Source organism: Periplaneta americana, chromosome 17 (genome assembly GCF_040183065.1).
Source record: "Periplaneta americana isolate PAMFEO1 chromosome 17, P.americana_PAMFEO1_priV1, whole genome shotgun sequence".
NCBI classification, from domain to species: Eukaryota; Metazoa; Arthropoda; class Insecta; order Blattodea; family Blattidae; genus Periplaneta; species Periplaneta americana.
The window spans coordinates 107,066,250-107,085,382 of NC_091133.1; the positions used below are offsets into that span (position 1 = coordinate 107,066,250).

At 38.5% G+C, this 19,133-nt stretch overlaps 1 protein-coding gene across 3 annotated transcripts in view; it reads left to right on the plus strand.

The window, feature by feature from the left end:
- The window catches only part of LOC138693239 (insulin-like receptor), a 385,516-nt gene extending 368,631 nt beyond the window's left edge, over window positions 1-16,885 (plus strand). For all 3 annotated transcript variants that reach the window (XM_069817052.1, XM_069817051.1, XM_069817053.1), the window contains 8 exons: window positions 3,063-3,301; window positions 5,299-5,450; window positions 7,018-7,179; window positions 7,258-7,423; window positions 9,899-10,272; window positions 13,676-13,850; window positions 13,933-14,069; window positions 16,101-16,885. In XM_069817052.1, the coding sequence (XP_069673153.1) occupies window positions 3,063-3,301; window positions 5,299-5,450; window positions 7,018-7,179; window positions 7,258-7,423; window positions 9,899-10,272; window positions 13,676-13,850; window positions 13,933-14,069; window positions 16,101-16,661 (1,966 nt within the window). In that variant the 3' untranslated portion in view covers window positions 16,662-16,885. The remainder of the gene's footprint in view (window positions 1-3,062; window positions 3,302-5,298; window positions 5,451-7,017; window positions 7,180-7,257; window positions 7,424-9,898; window positions 10,273-13,675; window positions 13,851-13,932; window positions 14,070-16,100) is intronic.
- The last annotated feature ends 2,248 nt before the right edge of the window (window positions 16,886-19,133 follow it).

Sequence of the window (19,133 nt, forward strand, 5' to 3'; positions counted from 1 at the left end):
ATGACTTTACATACGACAGATGTAAGGCTAATCGGTCTGTAGTTTCCGACATCTAATTTATTTCCACCTTTATGTATGGGTACCACTATAGCTGATTTCCAGTCACATGGCCTACTCAGTATGATTTTACATACTTATTTGTCTCAAGTTTGAAGTCCATGAAACAATTTAAAAGTAATTTTATTTTATTTTCAGATAAGTTATGTGGATGCTTATGATTTAGTATAATGTTGTTTCCATCATTAAACTTATGAAATATAATAAAGGTTAATAACTCATCAATTTATTATTCATAAGGTAATTTAATGCACTAACGTTTTCCACCAAACATGCTCTCCCCAGGTCGACTTTTGTGTTCAAAATATTTATACACATATCAACCTGAAGATGGCCAACAATTGGTCGAAAACGTTAAATGTTAGTGCATTAAATTACCTTATGAATAATAAATTGATGAGTTGTTAACCTGTTATATTTGATGAGTTTAATGATGGAAATAGCATTATATTAAATCATAAGCATCCAAGAAACAAGTCTAATAAATAGCTTAAAAATATGAAACGGGTGAATCGGTAAAATTTCTACATATCCATACGTAAAATTTAATGGAGATTAGGAATATGTACATTTTAATATATATATTTATATTTAAAAAAATAAAGTTTACTGTCACATTGTTAATACTCTGTATGTTGTTGTTGTTGTCTAGTACCTTGCATCTGGCAATGAAGCCATTAGCAGTCGTGCTTTCCAATACTTTTGAACTGTAGTTTCTTCTGATCTTAATGCTTCACAGGTCTTCAAGTGATCTTCATTCATTTCTGCTGGATCGTTACACAGGATACATATTGGTGAAGCTGAGATACCTATTCTGTAGAGAAGACTTGCTAGACAGTCATGATTTGTCAATAGTCTGAAGGCTGCAACTGCTGGTTTCCTTGGTCTCTGGGGGATTATATCTGGGTTGGAAAGTAGTGTAATCACACTCTGTATGTCTGAATAACTTACTTCGAACACTGGTGTCATATTGTATGGTTTATCTCCAATATCTTTTGTGTAAAACTTTTATTTTTTTTTTAGAATTAAAGTTATTAGCAATATTTCATACTTATTGTTTATCCTGTATATTAATATCAAAATACACTACAGTGTTAAAGAAAGTACAGTGCGTATATTGTATTTTATTACTTTATTTTGAAAATAGACGTTTCACACAATCGTTGGGATTTCCTTAAATCCTCTGTCAATTTTTTCAACTCAACAGGATATACAGGGTGGCACACGAAAGTTCTTCTTCTTCTTCTTTTTCTTCTTATTGTAGGATAAATCCTGTCTTTTTCAACGTTGCCTTATTCTTATGGTGACCAGCTTTCTCTCCAACGTTTTGGAGGTCGTCCCAAAGGTCTTGGGGTGTCTAGTTTTCCTACCATTGCGATTTTTGGAAGTCGTTCGTCTGACATTCTTGAAACGTGACCTCTCCATCCTTTTCTTCTTCCTTTAATCCATTTTGCCACGTCTTGTATTCCACATTTTCTTCTAATTTCTTCATTTGTTTGTCTACCATGTATTGTGTATCCCGTAATACTCCTGAGCGTTCTCATCTCTGTTGTTGTCATCATCTTTTCCGTTTTTTTTTGTTTCTGCTCTGGTTTCTGTTGCATACGTTAGAACTGGTCTTACACATGTCTTGTATATTCGAATTTTGCTTTCTATGGTCAAAGGCTGGTATGGCCACAAGGAATACCGCTGATGTCGATAGGTGGTATTCGTAAATCTTGTGACAGCCTACTGTCGCAACATCTGACAGCTCTGCCAGCAAATCCTACTCCCACGTCCAAGAAGGCTAAGGCCGCGTGATCCCTGGGCAATGCAACCTAGGAGAGGGTGAAGGCGAGTTCTCGGCGCCTTAAAACCGGGACTTCGACTAAGGGAGCAGACCCCAACAGAAAAACACACTTGAGCGAGGCTAGCAACCTACTCGAGTGGAGACACAAGAATTGCTCGAAGTACCGACGATACCTCGGACACAAAATGTCATACCATTTAATTATCACATTAAAGTTTTAATATTATACTTTCGATATTTCTAACTGCGCTAGTGGATGCCGAAATTCATGGAAAATCCGATAGGTAGCATCACAATTCGGATGTAACCATAGCTACGAGCACAAACATCAATTTGTGAAATTGCAGACAACGGGCGATTGAGTGTTGAACACAAGGTGAAAGTTGTTCTGTGTTGTGAATAAACAAAACACGTTCAAGGGAACCTCCTCCCATACTGCATGAAAAAGAAATGCTTGGGGCAAAAGTTTCTGTATGGGCCGCAATTTCGAACCACGGAATCATCGGTCCAATTTTCTTCGATGAAACTGTCAACCAAGTTCGATACAAAACCATGTTGGAGAGCAGTTTTATCCCCCATCTCATGGCAAAAGCTCTCCCTATGGAAACTCAGTGGTTCATGCAGGATGGAGCCCGTCCACACACTGCATACACAGTTTTGGATTACCTGCACGAGATGTTTGATCTTCGTGTGATGTCACATCGGTTTCTGAACAACTGGGTGCGGCAAAATGTGGCCGCCTCATAGCCCGGACATTAATCCGTAAGATTTCTTTTTATGGGGATTCCAAAAAAGAGAAAGTCTACCAAAGGAGGCCAGAAAATGTGGTGCAGCTCAGAGCCCTTCCAGTGGAGTTGTGCCGTGCGGTGTCTGAAGACTTGTGTCGAAAAGTGGTGACGAATGTAAGGGTTCGTTTGCAAGAGGTTGTGAGACAAAACGGCGGTCATATGGAACATGTTTTGCATTAGAGATAAAATTACAAATCCTAATTATTAATTCTATATAATTTTGTAAAGCTTTAATACGAATCAATACGTGTTATGTGGTAAAATAAATGGTATGACATTTCGTGTGCCACTCTGTATGTTCATTTAAAATGAAAGAACGGGAGTTCCAACTCCTTGCAGTTCTTCAGTCTTCATGGGATGCACACAGGACGCTTTTCATCTTACACATCTTTCACTCAGTTAAAATGTTACGTTGTCTGTTTGTGCAGGTATCCAGAGACGACAGAAGAGAACCCAGATATGACGTCGCAGGAGTCTGTTGTTCCAGAGCACAACTTCAGACACGTGGTGTACGGGAAGACTCAGATTGTGGTGCAGAACCTGTCTCATTACACGCAGTATACTATCTCGGTAGAGGCCTGCCGTGAGATTGTGCCTGAGGAGCCCGCCAACACTAACAGGAACTGCTCCCGGAAAAGCTTCAAGACAGGCCGGACCTTGTCTCTGGGTGAGCATGCTGGAGATGCCGAAGATCTGCTTTTGTAACGGAAGTTTGCCGTTTCTCTTAGGTGGCTTAGCTTCTCATGCAAATATACATATTAAATGGATGTGATTGCATCCATCCAAATCCTTTCTTCATTCGCCATCTGTAATATGGAGTAATCTTCTGACTATGCTAATACAGAAATATTATTATAACGTGATGCGAAAAAATGGCAGGTGACTTGCAGCCCACTGCTAGCATGGTTTCTGGCGAGCATGTAACCATTTCTCTGGCACTTCTACAATACATAACAGTATTAACAATAAATGTTCAATAATTTGGACTTACCGTGCTCACAATCATTGCTGAAAATGGCCCCCAATCTTTCATCAATCTCATCAAATTTTTCTTCTGTGAGAACACTACGTTTTCTGTTTGATTTTCGATTGTTCACTGAGTCTGTTCCTTTAAATCTTTTAACGAGTCTTCTGATTGTTTTGGCAGAAGGCATAGGTCTGTTTGGAAACTTTATTCGAAATTTACGTCTTGTTTTCGTATACGACCTTCTGACTTTCTTGTACGTATTGTACATATACACATATTAACGCAATGAGGATTTGTTGGTAGACATTACCTAAATACACAATAATAACTCAACTTTATACACTAACTTTGTACACTTGAAGAATCAAGACTTTTGTAACACGACTTGTGACTACAGCCAATGTCATATGGCAACTAAAGATCTACTATGCCACACCTCTAACAGCCTGCACATCGCAGACCACACAGGGAGCTGGCTGCCAGTAACCTGCCATTTTCTCGCATCACGTCATAATAATGTCTCTGTATTATCCATAAGGCTGAATAGAATAACCTTAGCAATTAAAAATACTGTTGTATGAAATAAGAAACAAAAATGGAATGACTCAGTTGTAAGGACAGAAATACCATACTCTTATTAATTTTATTGTAATTAATTGACAATAAAACTATTTTTAATAATATATTTTATCGATGTTTATGTGTGTGTGTTTATACGTGTGCTTGTGCATTAAGTCTATTAAGATTTCACCGTCCTTTGGGATGTTCAGAAAACAAGTACAGTAGAGCATCGATTATCCGAAACAATGATTTTTACAAATAACTTCAAATTAGTGCAACTCTGAAACTATTGAGATTAGGACAAATGTTTATATAACATTTTTTGCTCAGAATGTCTTTGGAAATAAGCTCCGTAAGTAGCGGTAAATCTCGTGAATCACTCTGTAAAACAAAATATAATTTATACATTGCATGTTGCCACCGGCGTGGCTCAGTCGGTTAAGATGCTTGCCTGCCAGTCTGAAGTTGAGCTTGGGCGCTGAATAGTTCATTCTTTATCTGTAATATTCTTAAAACTAAAGAATAATGATTTTTACAAATAACTTCAAATTAGTGCAACTCTGAAACTATTGAGATTAGGACAAATGTTTATATGAAATTTTTTGCTCAGAATATCTTTGGAAATAAGCTCCGTAAGTGGCGGTAAATCCTCGTGAATCACCCTGTAAAACTAAATATAATTTAAACATTGCATGTTGCCACTGACATGGCTCAGTCGGTTAAGATGCTTGCCTGCCAGTCTGAAGTTGAGCTGGGGCGCGTGTTCGATCCCCGCTTGGGCTGATTACCTGGGCGAGTTTTTTCCCAGGTTTTTCCCAACCGTAAGGTGAATGCCAGGTAATCTATGGCGAATCCTCGGCCTCATCTCGCCAAATACCATCTCGCTATCACCAATCTCATCGACGCCAAATAACCTAGTAGTTGATACAGCGTCGTTAAATAACCAATTAAAACAAAATACATTGCTTGTTTCTTATTGTCCCACTAGAGATTGAAATACAGATGGCCCTCGTTTATGACACGTCAGTAATAACATCATGAGCACTTTGTTGGATGTCCAACATTTCTCACTTTGGTTGTGGGTTGGCTCACCCGTACGACTGTGTTCAGAGTCTAATCTGTGTATTGGGTTGCAGTTGGTGCTGACAATGTGGACAGTTCGAAGCTGGTGGTGGAGGTGTTGAATGAGAGCCTGGGCACTGTGAAGCTGAGGTGGGAAGAGCCTCCGTCACCAAACGGCATCATCGTCACATACCAAATCGAATACAAGAGTGTGGAGAACCCCAACGTGAGTAGACTTAAACAGCGCCATTGAATATCTAATTTTGTCTGCTGTAAATAGTCATTAAAAATTACATTGTCATCACAGTCTAGTATATTTATTTATTTATTTATTTATTTCATCAATCTTTGTTCACGTCATGGCGGATTATATGTGTTCCAGTTCTTATTCCGCCATCACTCTCTATACAAATATAACAAAAAATTAATACATTTGAACTTATAAGTATCCTCTGTTTACAATAACAATACTACTAATAATAAAAATAATAATAATAATGATAAAAGTAATAATAATAATCAACTAATAAGTATACCTCTTTTATTTAAAACTCCTACTCTTTTAAGAATTATTCTATTACTTCATTGACTACTCTTCGTAGTTTCTTATCGTGTGACTACTCAACATTTATAATTCCATCTCCGTTAGAGCTTTGACTTTCTCTTCCCATCTAATTTTAACTCTAAACAGAAATTTTCCTAATTTATGCAGATTGCTTGCGTTTAGGTGACCATTCATTTTTTTATAAGCTACTATAGCGTTTATTTGTAGAAATTTTTTATCCACCCAACTGTTTCTCAAATCATTCGTTGCCTGACACTTTAACGCAATATGCATTGTGTCTTCAGCTAGTCCACACAAAGGACATTTATCCTTCTCTACGTTCCCTCCCCTATTCTTGAGTCTCCAGATACCTAATCTCCACCATGCCATTCCCGTTCTCTCTTCCCTTGAATTTAGTCTAACATATTCTTCCTGTTCCCGAAACTGCTTCACCTCCCTATAGTATTTTAGTGATCCTATGTCTTTCATATTACTAAAAATATCTTGTCTTGAAATTTCGTTTGCCCTCTCTTTTACTATTCTTCCAATAGTTTTCGTGTTTATAGACCCTAGTTCTCTCCATAGCCAATTTAGACCTAATCTGTTTATTTCACTTTTCAGCTCTTTCAGCCAATTCGATTTCCAATTAGCGGCTTTCATACAAAAGATACATGTTTTCATAACTGCCGAATCATTCCTACACAGAATATTACCTAAATATTTGATTTTTCTTTCTAGAATTCCCAGACTCGAATCGGTTCCCATCTCTAGTAACGCTGCCAGGTTAGAAGCATTCTGCGGTATTCCTAGAAATTTTTTACACATTTTGGCTCATACTTTATCGATGTTTCTGCTGGATAACCTACTACCCCAGATCTCAATATTATATAATATCGTTTAGTATATACAGTCACGAAGCTCGAGTTGTGAGGGCATTAGGAACAATAGACTGTGCCGGTACTATTTCGCATTGTCTGTGATGAGGCGATAGTAGCGATCCTAGTGGTTAGCAACTATCTATGGATGCATATTACCTATGTATTGAGCTTCGTGACTGTATATACTAGACTGTGTCATTACATTTCGTAGACGAGGAAAAAGCGAAACAAATGACTATCACCACATTTCTTGACAAACGAAAATTAGCTTAAATACGCTTGTGATACAAAGTGTGCAATCAAGATGTGAAATCAAGACGAGAGTGGTTTTGTGTTTTATAAATCTTAAACTTATGACTTTACACTTACAGTACAGCCCCATGGTGGAATGCATCACTCGCAGTCAGTTCCTGAACAATGGCAGCTCATACAGACTGCAAAAGCTACAGCCTGGCAACTACAGCCTTCGTGTGCGGGCCATGTCCCTTGCTGGGTATGGGGACTATACAGAACCCCGCTACTTCTACATCAAGGTCAGTAGAATGGGGATCATGTCAGTTTTCACAGTTGCTCTGCATGTGCAGTAAAACTAAGGAGTCCTGATGTTGCAGCCCCCTTCCTCGTCCAGCATGGAGTTCCTCATAGGTGCGTTGGTGGGCACTGCGGCAGTGACGACCATACTGTGTCTGGTAGTGGTGTACCTGCGTCGACGGTACATCCCCGGCATCCCCAACGTGAAACTCATTGCGACCGTCAACCCAGAATATGTCAGCACAGGTGAGCATGTCTTTCTAGTGTTACTGCTGGTAGTCACTGCAATTACTGTAATTCGTAACGCAACTGCTGTTAAACAGTTCTTCTTTTCGTACTCTCTTTCTCATCCTATCCTTATCTTTCTCACCATCTTCACTTCAAGAATTAGGCTCAACTTGAACCTGTTCTGTTCTAGTGCCCTCTCTTGGTTTTCTGATGTCTCCCTTCCCTTTGAACTATATACCTAGTAACATCAGGGATTGCTTGATGCTTTCGAAATTCAAAATTAAGGTATAAATGTACAGTATATGTATTTTGTCTAATGAAATTTAATATTATTAATAAATTACTAGATATATTGATTTCAGCCTTCGTCCAGTCATTTATAATAATATATTTTGTAGTTTAACTATAATAATAATAATAATAATAATAATAATAATAATAATAATAATAATAATAATAATAATCCGTGGCACTACAGCCCGTGGAGGGCCTAGACCGACCAGCCGGCTGCTGGCCTCATGCCCACATGTCGAAGCAGAGGTGGACGATCATCCAACCAGAATGGAGATATCGTGTGGTTAGCACGATGATCCCCCCAGGTGTTATAGCTGGTATTCGCAACCGGATTTCACTACCTTTCGTAGCTCCCCCAAGTGCATCACGTTGCTGGGTGGGCACCGGTCCCATACACTGGCCGAAATTTCATGAGAAAATTTCTTCCCCCATGAGGACTCGAACCAGCGCGCATTCCGTAACGTGAGTCCTAGGCGGGATGCCTTAGACTGCGACGCCATGGCGCGGGACAGTTTCTTAACTACTGATTTCAAATTTTTGTACATACACATATTTCTGCTGATGTGGAAGAGAAGGCCTGATAGCCTTAACCCCACCAGAATAAGTAAATAAATAGCTGACTAACAAATAAATAAATAAACAGGTAAATAAATAAATTACTGAAGCTGGTATCCTGCTGTCCGGCATTCTTCTTACACCACATCTACTGTTGTTTCTCTTTAGTCTGTTCAGCAATGGTTCCACCTAGAGTTCCTTTCTTATTTCTGGTGTTTTATATATATATATATATATATATATATATATATGATTGTATGACCTAGAGTAGGTAAATCTGTGTCCCTGTCATATAAAATGTAGCAAACCAGCTATTTGATATGTTGGACTTGTATAATGTTTTCATTTTAATCTTTACTAGTTGCTTTCCTCTAAACACCATTGTATTTTTTTTTTTCTGTTAACATACCATATTCTTTTTCTGTTCTATTTAAATCAAATACTGAATTGATTTCTATAGAATAAATATCTTGACTGTCTTAGATGAGTACTTTATCATCTGCATATAAAACAGTTTAAAAATATATTGGTTTTAAAATAAATTTCTGGATAAACACAAGATTTCCATGTCTTAATTTTATTGTCAATATAAATTTTAAGAAGTGGTTGCAGTGTACTACAGCCCTGTGTTACTCCTTTGTTACTGGGAATATTTTCAGTCAGCTTTCCTCATATGAATAATTGAAGAGGTGAATTCCAAAGTGTCCTAAGTCCTTTTGTTTAGATTTGAACTTGCTTCATTCACATTTTAATCAATAATAGTATAGCTCGCGCAAGAAACGATTACTGTAAACCAATGGTGGCATTGCTGTCTGTTTTGACGTGTGTATGTAGGCACGCCGAGGGGGGAGAGATGTGAGTGATGGAAGTACAGTCTCCTCCAAGAAGATGAACAGATGAGGACATCACTGTGGAAATAACATAGCAAGAGAAAAATTCGAAGCTAATTAAACGTGCAACATATGTTTATGAATGAAATAATAATACCATGCGATACAAGACACGTACTCACATGCAATGGAACAATCTAAAGTCGTAATGTAACTATCACAATGCAAGACTGATTCTATCGATGTCATTTCTCTTCCTACTGTACTCTTGAATATCATTCAAGTTATCTCGTGACCTTCCCTGTCGCCCGGTCTTCATTATCGCAGTGTTTGATTCCCATTCCTTCCATCGGTATTCTGTGCTTGCGAGACCAATAATAGTAATAATAATAATAATTTATTGCCAAAACAAAGATACATATTGCTTTTTTTATATAAAAACACTCTAGCACCCCCAGAAATATATAACTGTGTAAGTCTTAACTTAGATACGTTTAAAAAAACATACGCAGACACTAAGAAAGTCAAATTTATTTTATCAATTTTTTTCATTTTTCTCATAACTTGTCATTTGGACTTACGACAGTTTGGAATCCACCTCTTCAATTGCATGCTGGTTTCTTCTTGGAGACTCTTTATAGCTTCCACAAGATATTTTAGATACTCCCTTTTTTTTCTAGTATAGCTTTATTCTATAGCAACTTTCTACCTATGTTATCAAAGGCTTTTTTCAAATCTACAATGTACCGTATTTCCCAATTAAATTCTCTTCTTTCCTAAAGTAATACTTTGCATTGGTGCACATGTGCTGCAGTATACGAGCCAGATGAGTGGGAGGTGCCCCGGAAGAAGGTGGAGCTGCTGCGTGAACTGGGACAAGGTAGTTTCGGCATGGTGTACGAGGGCATAGTCCGTGACGTGGTCGCCGGACACCCGGAGATGCGCTGTGCCATCAAGACTGTCAATGAGCATGCCACAGACAGGGAGCGCAGCGAGTTTCTCAACGAGGCTTCCGTCATGAAGGCCTTCAACACGCACCACGTGGTGCGCCTGCTGGGTGTGGTGTCGCAGGGACAGCCTGTGCTGGTCGTAATGGAACTCATGGCGAATGGCGACCTCAAGACTTACCTGCGCTCGCATCGTCCCGATGTGTGTGAAGACCCGAGCAAACAGCCACCAACTCTCAAGGTACAAATGTTTATATTGTATGTATGTATTTATTCACACTGCAATGGGTATATACTCGGTGGCAGTGGTAACTACACTCAATAATGACAATAATAAACTTATTAATTAAAAATACAATTAATAATAATACTAATAATTAATACTAACAATAATTTATAATAATAATAATAATAATAATAATAATAATAATAATAATAACAATAACAGGGAACATCCTAAATTAAATGAAGCACAATCACTTAAAATAACATTTAAAGTAAATCTAATTTGTATCTTAAACCTAAGTTCGAACTAAAACCCACGAGTATGATATGTTCATATCTGCACAAGTACCTTTCAACACTACACTCATTTCGCTGTCAACTCACTCACTGCACTGGAACTACGACACATTTCACTGATTCTATCCTGATTTCACTAACACTTCAAAAACATTTCACTGTTCAAATACTTTGCACTGTCACTATAAACTATAAAGTTTCACTGACAGGAACACGTTTCACTTACACAACACACTTCACTGACACAATACACTTTACTGACACAACATAATTCTTCACTGATACAACACTTCAGTAACAAAATATCATGTACACCTTTTAAATACTGTGTATAATTACCGTCTATTAGTAAAGTCCTTAAGCCTATTTTTAAATACATTTTTGGTTGTTGGTAAAGCCTTTAGTAAGTCTTCAGGTAAAGCATTCCAGTCCCTGATAGTACGATTGAGAAAAGAAAACTTTCCAGTGTCCGTCCCCTGTCTTCTTTCCCTCAATTTATATGAGTGGTTGTTCCATTAATATACTAAAGCGCCACTTTATATGCACTATAAAATGCCATATATACGCGAATAATTAATCAGCGCACCCTAATTTTAGGAGAGGAAAAAAAAAGGAAATTGGCTGTAATTTGTGTTTCAAATAATGCATTCCCCAGTTTTTCTTTGCTAAATTCAGGAAAAAATATGCGTGGAGTATTCGCATATATATTGTATACTGTTGCTATTTCGTGTATATTTAACCACGGCCCCATACACGTCTAATATCAGATATTTTCGTTCAAACTTCTCTAAACTTTATACATTTATATTATTTTAGCAGAACTTGTAGTTCTGAATCGAATGACATCAAAACAAATGCTGTATTCCTGGATTATAGCACATATTTTAATAGCATGAGACACAAAGTTTTCTCTCCATATACTGCCACTCATCATCATCCATAGCGCTACAGCCCGGATCGGGCCTCGGCTTCCTTAAGAATTCTTCTCCATCGGTCTCGATCTTTAGCCACTGTCCACCAGTTCTTCACTCCAAGCCTCTTAATGTCATCCATAACACAGTCTATCCATCGTAGCTTTGGCCTTCCAACTCTTCTTCCTCCAGCAATCCCATGTTCCATCACCTTCCTAGGTATTTCACATTCATCCATTCTCTTAACATGCCCTGCCCATCTCATACGAGCAATCTTAATGGATGTTATTATATCGGGAGACTCATAAAGCTGGTATAATTCGTTGTTATATCTTATTCTCCAAGTTTCACCATCCCTTACAGGTCCAAAAATCCTTCGCAATATCTTCCTTTCGAATGCGGCCAATCTAAATTTATCCCTTTCGCTAAGAGGCCACGTCTCTGATGCATAGGTCAACACTGGTTTTATTAGGGTCTTATATAGTCTACATTTTGTGCCACGAGATAGCAATCTTGATTTAACTTGTTTTTGCAGCCCATAATAACACCTATTGGCGCTTTGTATTCTTCTACTTATTTCCTCTGAGATATCATTGTTACTATTAACTAGTGATCCAAGATATACAAAGCTCTGGACTGTCTCAAATTTGGCATCATCAATCTCAATGTACTTAGAAATTTTATTATTATTATTGTTATTGACTACCATGTATTTTGTTTTGTTTCCATTAATTTTTAATCCCATATTTCCAGCTGCATCTCTTAGATTTCTGAAGGTTTTCATTAGATCTCTTTCTGACCTCGCTATTATGTCAATATCATCCGCAAAGGCTAATATTTGTACAGATTTATAAAAGATGGTACCTCTTGTTTGTATTTTTGCTTCCCGCACTATCTTTTCTAATGATATATTAAACAATAGGCATGCAAGAGAATCACCTTGTCTGAGTCCATCCTTGGTAGTAAACTTATTAGAGAGGTCCGTTTGTATTTTCACACAACATTGACTATTTTCCATGGTGGCCTTCACTAATCTTATGAGCTTATGGGGAAATCCAAGTTCTTCCATAGCATTATAGAGTCCAGCTCTATTCACACTGTCATAAGCAGCACTAAAGTCTATAAATAAATGGTGTGTTTCTATCCTACTCTCTCTGCCACTACTCTACCACTTTTATAGCAATGAATTATCACTGAGACCACGCATGCCACAAACATTCTTCCCTACACTTCTTCTTCTTCTTCTTCTTCTTCTTCTTCTTCTTCTTCTTCTTCCTATCACGTATTAAGCCCTGTGGACTGTTATGGTCTCACTCCATCATTTTAGCGGACGGCCCAAAGATCTTGCTCCTAAAGGGCGGTAATTTAGTGCTTGGCGTGGTATCCTTGTTCTAGGCATCCTGAGTATATGAGATTTCCATTTCTGTCTATAATTTTGAATTTTCTCTATTTAATTCTTCCAAAATATCCACATTTTTCTTCTTGTTTAATCTAGTATAGCCAGCAGTTCTTCTTAAAAACTTCATTTCATTGGCAGTGATTCGGTATCCATCACATTTGAAGAGTCCACTGCAAGAATGATGGATGTCATTTGGAACACATTTTGCAAGAGACGCAATTGAAAGTTTGAAATGCTTAGTGCTCAAAGCTTAACTGTGATTTTCCGATCATTACTGGACAATGACAATCAGTGTTAATGCCATATAACTCTGTATGTACATTCTATATGTCTTAAGCTATATATTGACAGTCTTGCTTCATTTTCGACAAAAAAAGTGACATCCATCATTCTTGCAGTGGACTCTTCATTTACGTATGATCCAAGCTTCACTTCCTTACATGAGAATGGGTCTCGCCAATGTTTTATAGGCTTTAATTCTAGTATGTTTTTGGACAAGAGAAAGTTTGAAAATGTTATTAATGGTATTCATTGCATAATTAAAGTAATTCAGTTTTGGTAACAATATCTTTCTCTTGTTCATAGCTCAAATGATAACCCAAATATTTAAAACATGAGTCCTGTTCTACAGGTTTATTGTAAAGACAAATTTTGCTGCGAAGATGGTTTTTTCCGATGAATCCCACTACTTTAGCATAAAGTACAATTTGGTTTATTTGACTACCTCTATTAATTATCTCACAGAAGACATATTCTGTGTTAAAAAGAGACGGCTAATATCTGTACTAATTGCAATTTCTTGTAATTTGCAGAGGATTCTGCAGATGGCAATCGAGATCGCTGATGGAATGGCATACTTGGCTGGCAAGAAGTTTGTTCACCGAGACCTGGCGGCACGCAACTGTATGGTGGCTGAGGACCTGACTGTAAAGATCGGGGACTTTGGCATGACACGGGACATATATGAGACAGATTATTATCGAAAAGGTTAGTTTAATTCAGTATATATTGTATTGTTTTGAGGATGACGTTGGTGATGCAGGTTGCTTAATAGATTGGTGTGTTGCAGGCACTAAGGGGCTGCTGCCAGTGCGGTGGATGGCACCTGAAAGCCTGAAGGACGGCGTGTTCACAAGCCACTCAGATGTGTGGAGCTACGGAGTGGTGCTGTGGGAGATGGCCACTCTGGCATCACAGCCATACCAAGTGAGTTACACATTACACTCTTTCCATATCTTGGCAAGCTCTTCTTAATGCTGGAGTTCTTCTTTTCTTATTCTATTACTACTACTGCTGCTGCTGCTGCTGTTACTTTTACTGTCACTGACAGCAGCACTACCACCAGCACCACCACCTCCATCTCCATCTCTATAGTCCATAATTTAATAAAAACATTGCTCTTGTAAACTGAAAATAAGGAATATTCTTTTATGCTCGACCATGCCGAAATGTAGTAATTATACACCTGGTAGTAGCCTTTTCATGCACCTCGTTAAAGTACACCTATTCATTATAATTCAGTTGTTCTGCCAATGAGAAATCTCCATTGTACTGATTGTACCGTTATAAAACCGCAAGTATCGATTATTCTCGGATATGCAATCGAAAGACAATTAGCGAAAAGTCACAGAGGCTGGAAATTCAATACTGTCGCAGAAGGTTATGTTCTGTTACTATAATAATTAGCGTTAATTGTAAATAATATTCAAATAAATTCAATTTGTCATCTCGTTTTTCAATGTCTAATTTAATTTCAATGTTATATCAATATTAATATTTAGTTTACTCTCTAGATTATATCAAGGTCAATGTGGACGTCTGTTCCTCGGAAAAAATCAATACTTTCGCGTCTGCGCACATCTCACAATTTACGAGCTATGCACAAGGTCACTTCCGCTCTTCAGTCACATAAGAATAAAATGAATACTTCTGAATAATTTCAAGTTAGAAATATGGTCGAGCATAAAAAGTCGTATGAAACTTGACTATAATGGTAATTAAGATGCTCGTATGAAAATTATGAAACTCGCTTGTGCTCGTTTCATAAACATACTCGCGATTTAATTACTACCATTATAGGCTCGTTGCATAATGTACTATTGAAGGTTCAGAGGAGTGATATAAAATATTTTCATTAATCCCCAAAATTAATATTTTAAATGTACTATCCAAAACTATTACTTCATCTGTCAATCTTTTGTTCGGTTTTCCTAGATTTCTGCACTCTCTCAGATTCCACTTTCAGATTTTGGCAACATTACTTTAACAGCTGCTGTTAGAGACCGTTGTAATACAGTGCGTCTCACGCAGCCAATCACAAGACTTTAAATGGCTGCAAAAGGGTATCTGTCGGATACAGAGGGGAGAGCCATTAATCCTTCCCATTGAAGGCCTTAAGGAACCAACCTGGACAAATACCTAATGTCCTATCCCTACCTTCCCGTGGTGCAACTGTTAGTAAGCATAATTTTACGAGCTGAACTAAAGGGAGGGGCTACTCATCAATTAGCACTGGTCAGCTTGATGAGTTAATGACTGAATTTGGTATAATTTTCCTCTATTCAATACCTAATTCCCTCTTTACCCTTTCCTATCCAGTCCTCTGACTGAACTCTTACTTTCTTCGACCCTGACAACATTAGAGCATTCGAGGCCTAGGGGTTCATTTCACTTTCCTTCCTCCTCTTTCTACTTTTCTGTTCCTAGTGCTGACCTGCTATGGCACTAAAATCGTCCTCCAGTGGCTTAAGGAGGAAAGCTGGTGATCAACAAGATCTCCCAGCTAGGTCCAGTGGACCCGTCGACCAACAGCAGGTGTGGTCCTCCAGACATTCTGGGGGTTGCGTGTGAATGAAGTAGCCACCAAAACGTTAAAATATGGTGTTCACTTAAATCGGCTACAACTTGCCATTTTCAAATATTGGAGTGCAAGAGGTCAAATGACTTTATTGTCAAATGCCTGGCATTAGAAAACAACAATAAGACTTTAAATGGCTAATATTCCTTTTTGGCTTCTAATTCTTTATATAAAAGAAGATGCGGTATTTACTGGTGGGTAGGTGGGTCTTACAGAAAGTACAGTATGTTCCTTCCAACAATTCAGGCAACCTCCTCCATGCATTCTGTGTTCGAATATTTGCTTCTAAATTTGTAGTGAAGGTAAAAGTAGCGTAACCATAAATAAGAGGCAAAGAGAAAAGACTCGCACATTATCTTAATCGACATTTCACGTTGCAGGGTCTGTCCAACGACCAGGTGCTGCGATACGTGATCGACGGGGGCGTTATGGAGCGGCCAGAGAACTGCCCCGATCGCCTGTACCAGCTGATGAGGCTGTGTTGGCAGCACAAGCCCACAGTCCGCCCGCCTTTCATGGAACTGGTGACTCTTCTGCTGCCAGACGTGTCGCCGGACTTTGCAAAGGTGTCGTTCTACCACAGCGAGGAGGGCCAGGAGCTGTATGCACCATCCCGCACTGAACTCACCGACGACCCCTCCACACCGCTCAGGGTAACACGTGACATAGAAGACTTCTCGTTGGGTGGCGGCTCAGAGGACGACGACGAAGGTCCCGAGACTGACGTGGAGGTGGGCTTCCCCCCGCACTACCACAGCATGTCCATGCCCCGGAACAGGGACATTCTCATCTCCACTCCTCCAAACGGCAAAGTTGGCAACGGCAGTGCGGCCACTTCGCCGACGGCTGCAAACGGTTGGGTGGTTGGCCGGCAAAGCAATGGGACTAGCAGTACCAACTCGACGGGTTCGGCAGCAGGCATGAAGACAACCCAGTGTTGACGTCACGGTGAATATAGACAACGAATGTGCGATGTGTGTGACTACAGTTCCTACGTGTGCTGGACATTCCATATCAGTGTGCAGTGGGAATGTGCCCAGTAGATTATGTATGTTTGCTGTCTGGTGGTGTGAGAGGAAGAGAGAAAAGACTGTAATTTCACTCACCCTCTTGACAGCAGAGGGCCATTTTAAACTAAGGAACAATAAAATGGTTTCACTTCAAAGTTGTGTTTGATTTCCTCAAGTGTGTACAAAGCTTTTATACGAACACTAAAATATACATAGAAATTAGAGGCAAAGTTAGTAATGATTTGATACATAACACAAAGAGTAAGACAAGTAAGTCCACCTGTGGCGAAGCCCTTAAGAGGCTTTTGAAGCTTAGAATACCCAAAAAAAAAATTGAGTTATTATACCTAGTAACAATACAAGTTCGTAATAACGATGTATCGCAACACTTGCTTTCACTCTGATCCTTCCATATATTAAATTCACTGTTGGCAGTCATTCCAGTGTTGACATTTCAGTGCAAGGCTTATCGAAAAATCCTTTTAGCTATGGTCTAGATAGTGGCACTCACAAGTTTGATGAAAAGTCGGGTAGGAGGAGGTATCGATTTGCTACGATGCAGTAGTAGGAATCAGGGACATATGGAGCTAGCCTCGAGATCGCAATAAACCAGTAGTGTCAGAGTTGTAAGCTCCGAAACCGGTTGTGGTGCTAGAGACGTCCAGTGGGAGCGTGAACTTGCTTATGTCTGTGGAAGCACCGGAGCACGCAACGAGTTATAGTGGAGCTCTCCACTCCGTTTAGGCTGTGTCTGACAACGCTGCAATAAACTGTACGTCGCGCTATATTGGTATTGTTGAGTGTTATAGTTTATAACAAAAATGTATGCATTGCGTTACATACTAATTTTGTGTAAAGTGGCTCATACTGAGAGAACATTGAGGTAATTATTTGTTGAATTAAAAGAGAAAGGAGACGCAACAGGCTAATTAATCTAAAGCATGCAATAGAAGAAGATTAAACGAGAAACTATGGTCCCAGAAAACAGCAGCTGACTGTGCCCTGCATGGCTTCCAGCATGCGCATAACCTTTTCTCCCGCGCAATCGACCTCCAGTAGCCATATGGCATTTCAGTGCACTTAGAATTCGTGTAATGAAACTCTCAGTTCTTCAAGTGTACAACGTTAGTGTATAAAGTTTAGTGATTATTATGTATTTAGGTAATGCCTAGAAACAAATTCTCATTGCGTGAACATGTACAATACATACATAAAAGGCAGAAGGTCGTGTACGAAAACAAGACAAAAATTTCGAATAAAGTTTCCAAACAGACCTGTGCCTTCTGCCAAAACAATTAGACGACTCGCTAAAAGATTTAAGAAAACAGAAGAGAAATTAGGTGAGATTGGTGAAAGATTAGAACATATCCCTCAAAAATCTCTAAAGCGTTTAGGACAGCAAACTAGAATATCTCAGTCCTCTGCAAGAAATGCAACAGAATTATTGAAACTGAAGCCATATAAAATTCCAGTAGTGCAATGATGTGGAATTTCAGAGTGTTCTTCATTCGTTCATCAGAAGATGTCAGTTGTGTGTGGCGGAAAATGGGGGCCATTTCAGCAACGACTGTGAGCATGGTAAGTCCAAATTATTGAGTATTTATTATTAGTACTGTTTTGTATTGTAGAAGCGCCTTAGAAATGGTTACGTGTTCGGCAGAAACCATGCGGGGGCCCAGCTGGCCGCTGTTTCCTGGGACTATTGATAATAATGGTTCTGTATAAGAAATATCCTTGGCTAACATTGTGCTCTGAGACAAATAAGTTATATTGTTATATCTGTATTCTGTTTGCGGGTGAAAATGAGTAGTCATCATCTTGTGGGATATTTTGATTTTGATAGAAAATCCGAGAAACATCAGCTGAATCAATCAATCTTCTTAATGTATTCAGCTGTTTGCTGACAACATAATAGTACATTATGCAACGAGCCTTTATGGTAGTAATTAAGACGCGAGTATGTTTATGAAACGAGCGCAAGCGAGTTTCATAATTTTCATACGGGCTTCTTGATTACCATTATAGGCAAGTTTCATACGACTTTTTATGCTCGACCATATTTCTAACTTGAAATTATTCATAAGTATTCATGTTATTCTTATCTGACTGGGGAGCGGAACTGACCTTGTGCAATATCTCGTAAAATGTGAGATGTGCGCAGACGCGAAAGTATTGATTTTTTCCGAGAAACGAATGTCATTGACCTTGATATAATCTAGAGAGTAAAATAAACATTAATCTTGATATAACCTTGAAATTGATTTAGACATTGAAAAACGAGATGACAAATTGAATTTATTTGAATATTATTTACAATTAACCCTAATTATTATAGTAACAGAACTGACTTTATTTCAAATATAGGTGATTTATTGTTGTCTTTCAATTGCATATCCAAGAATA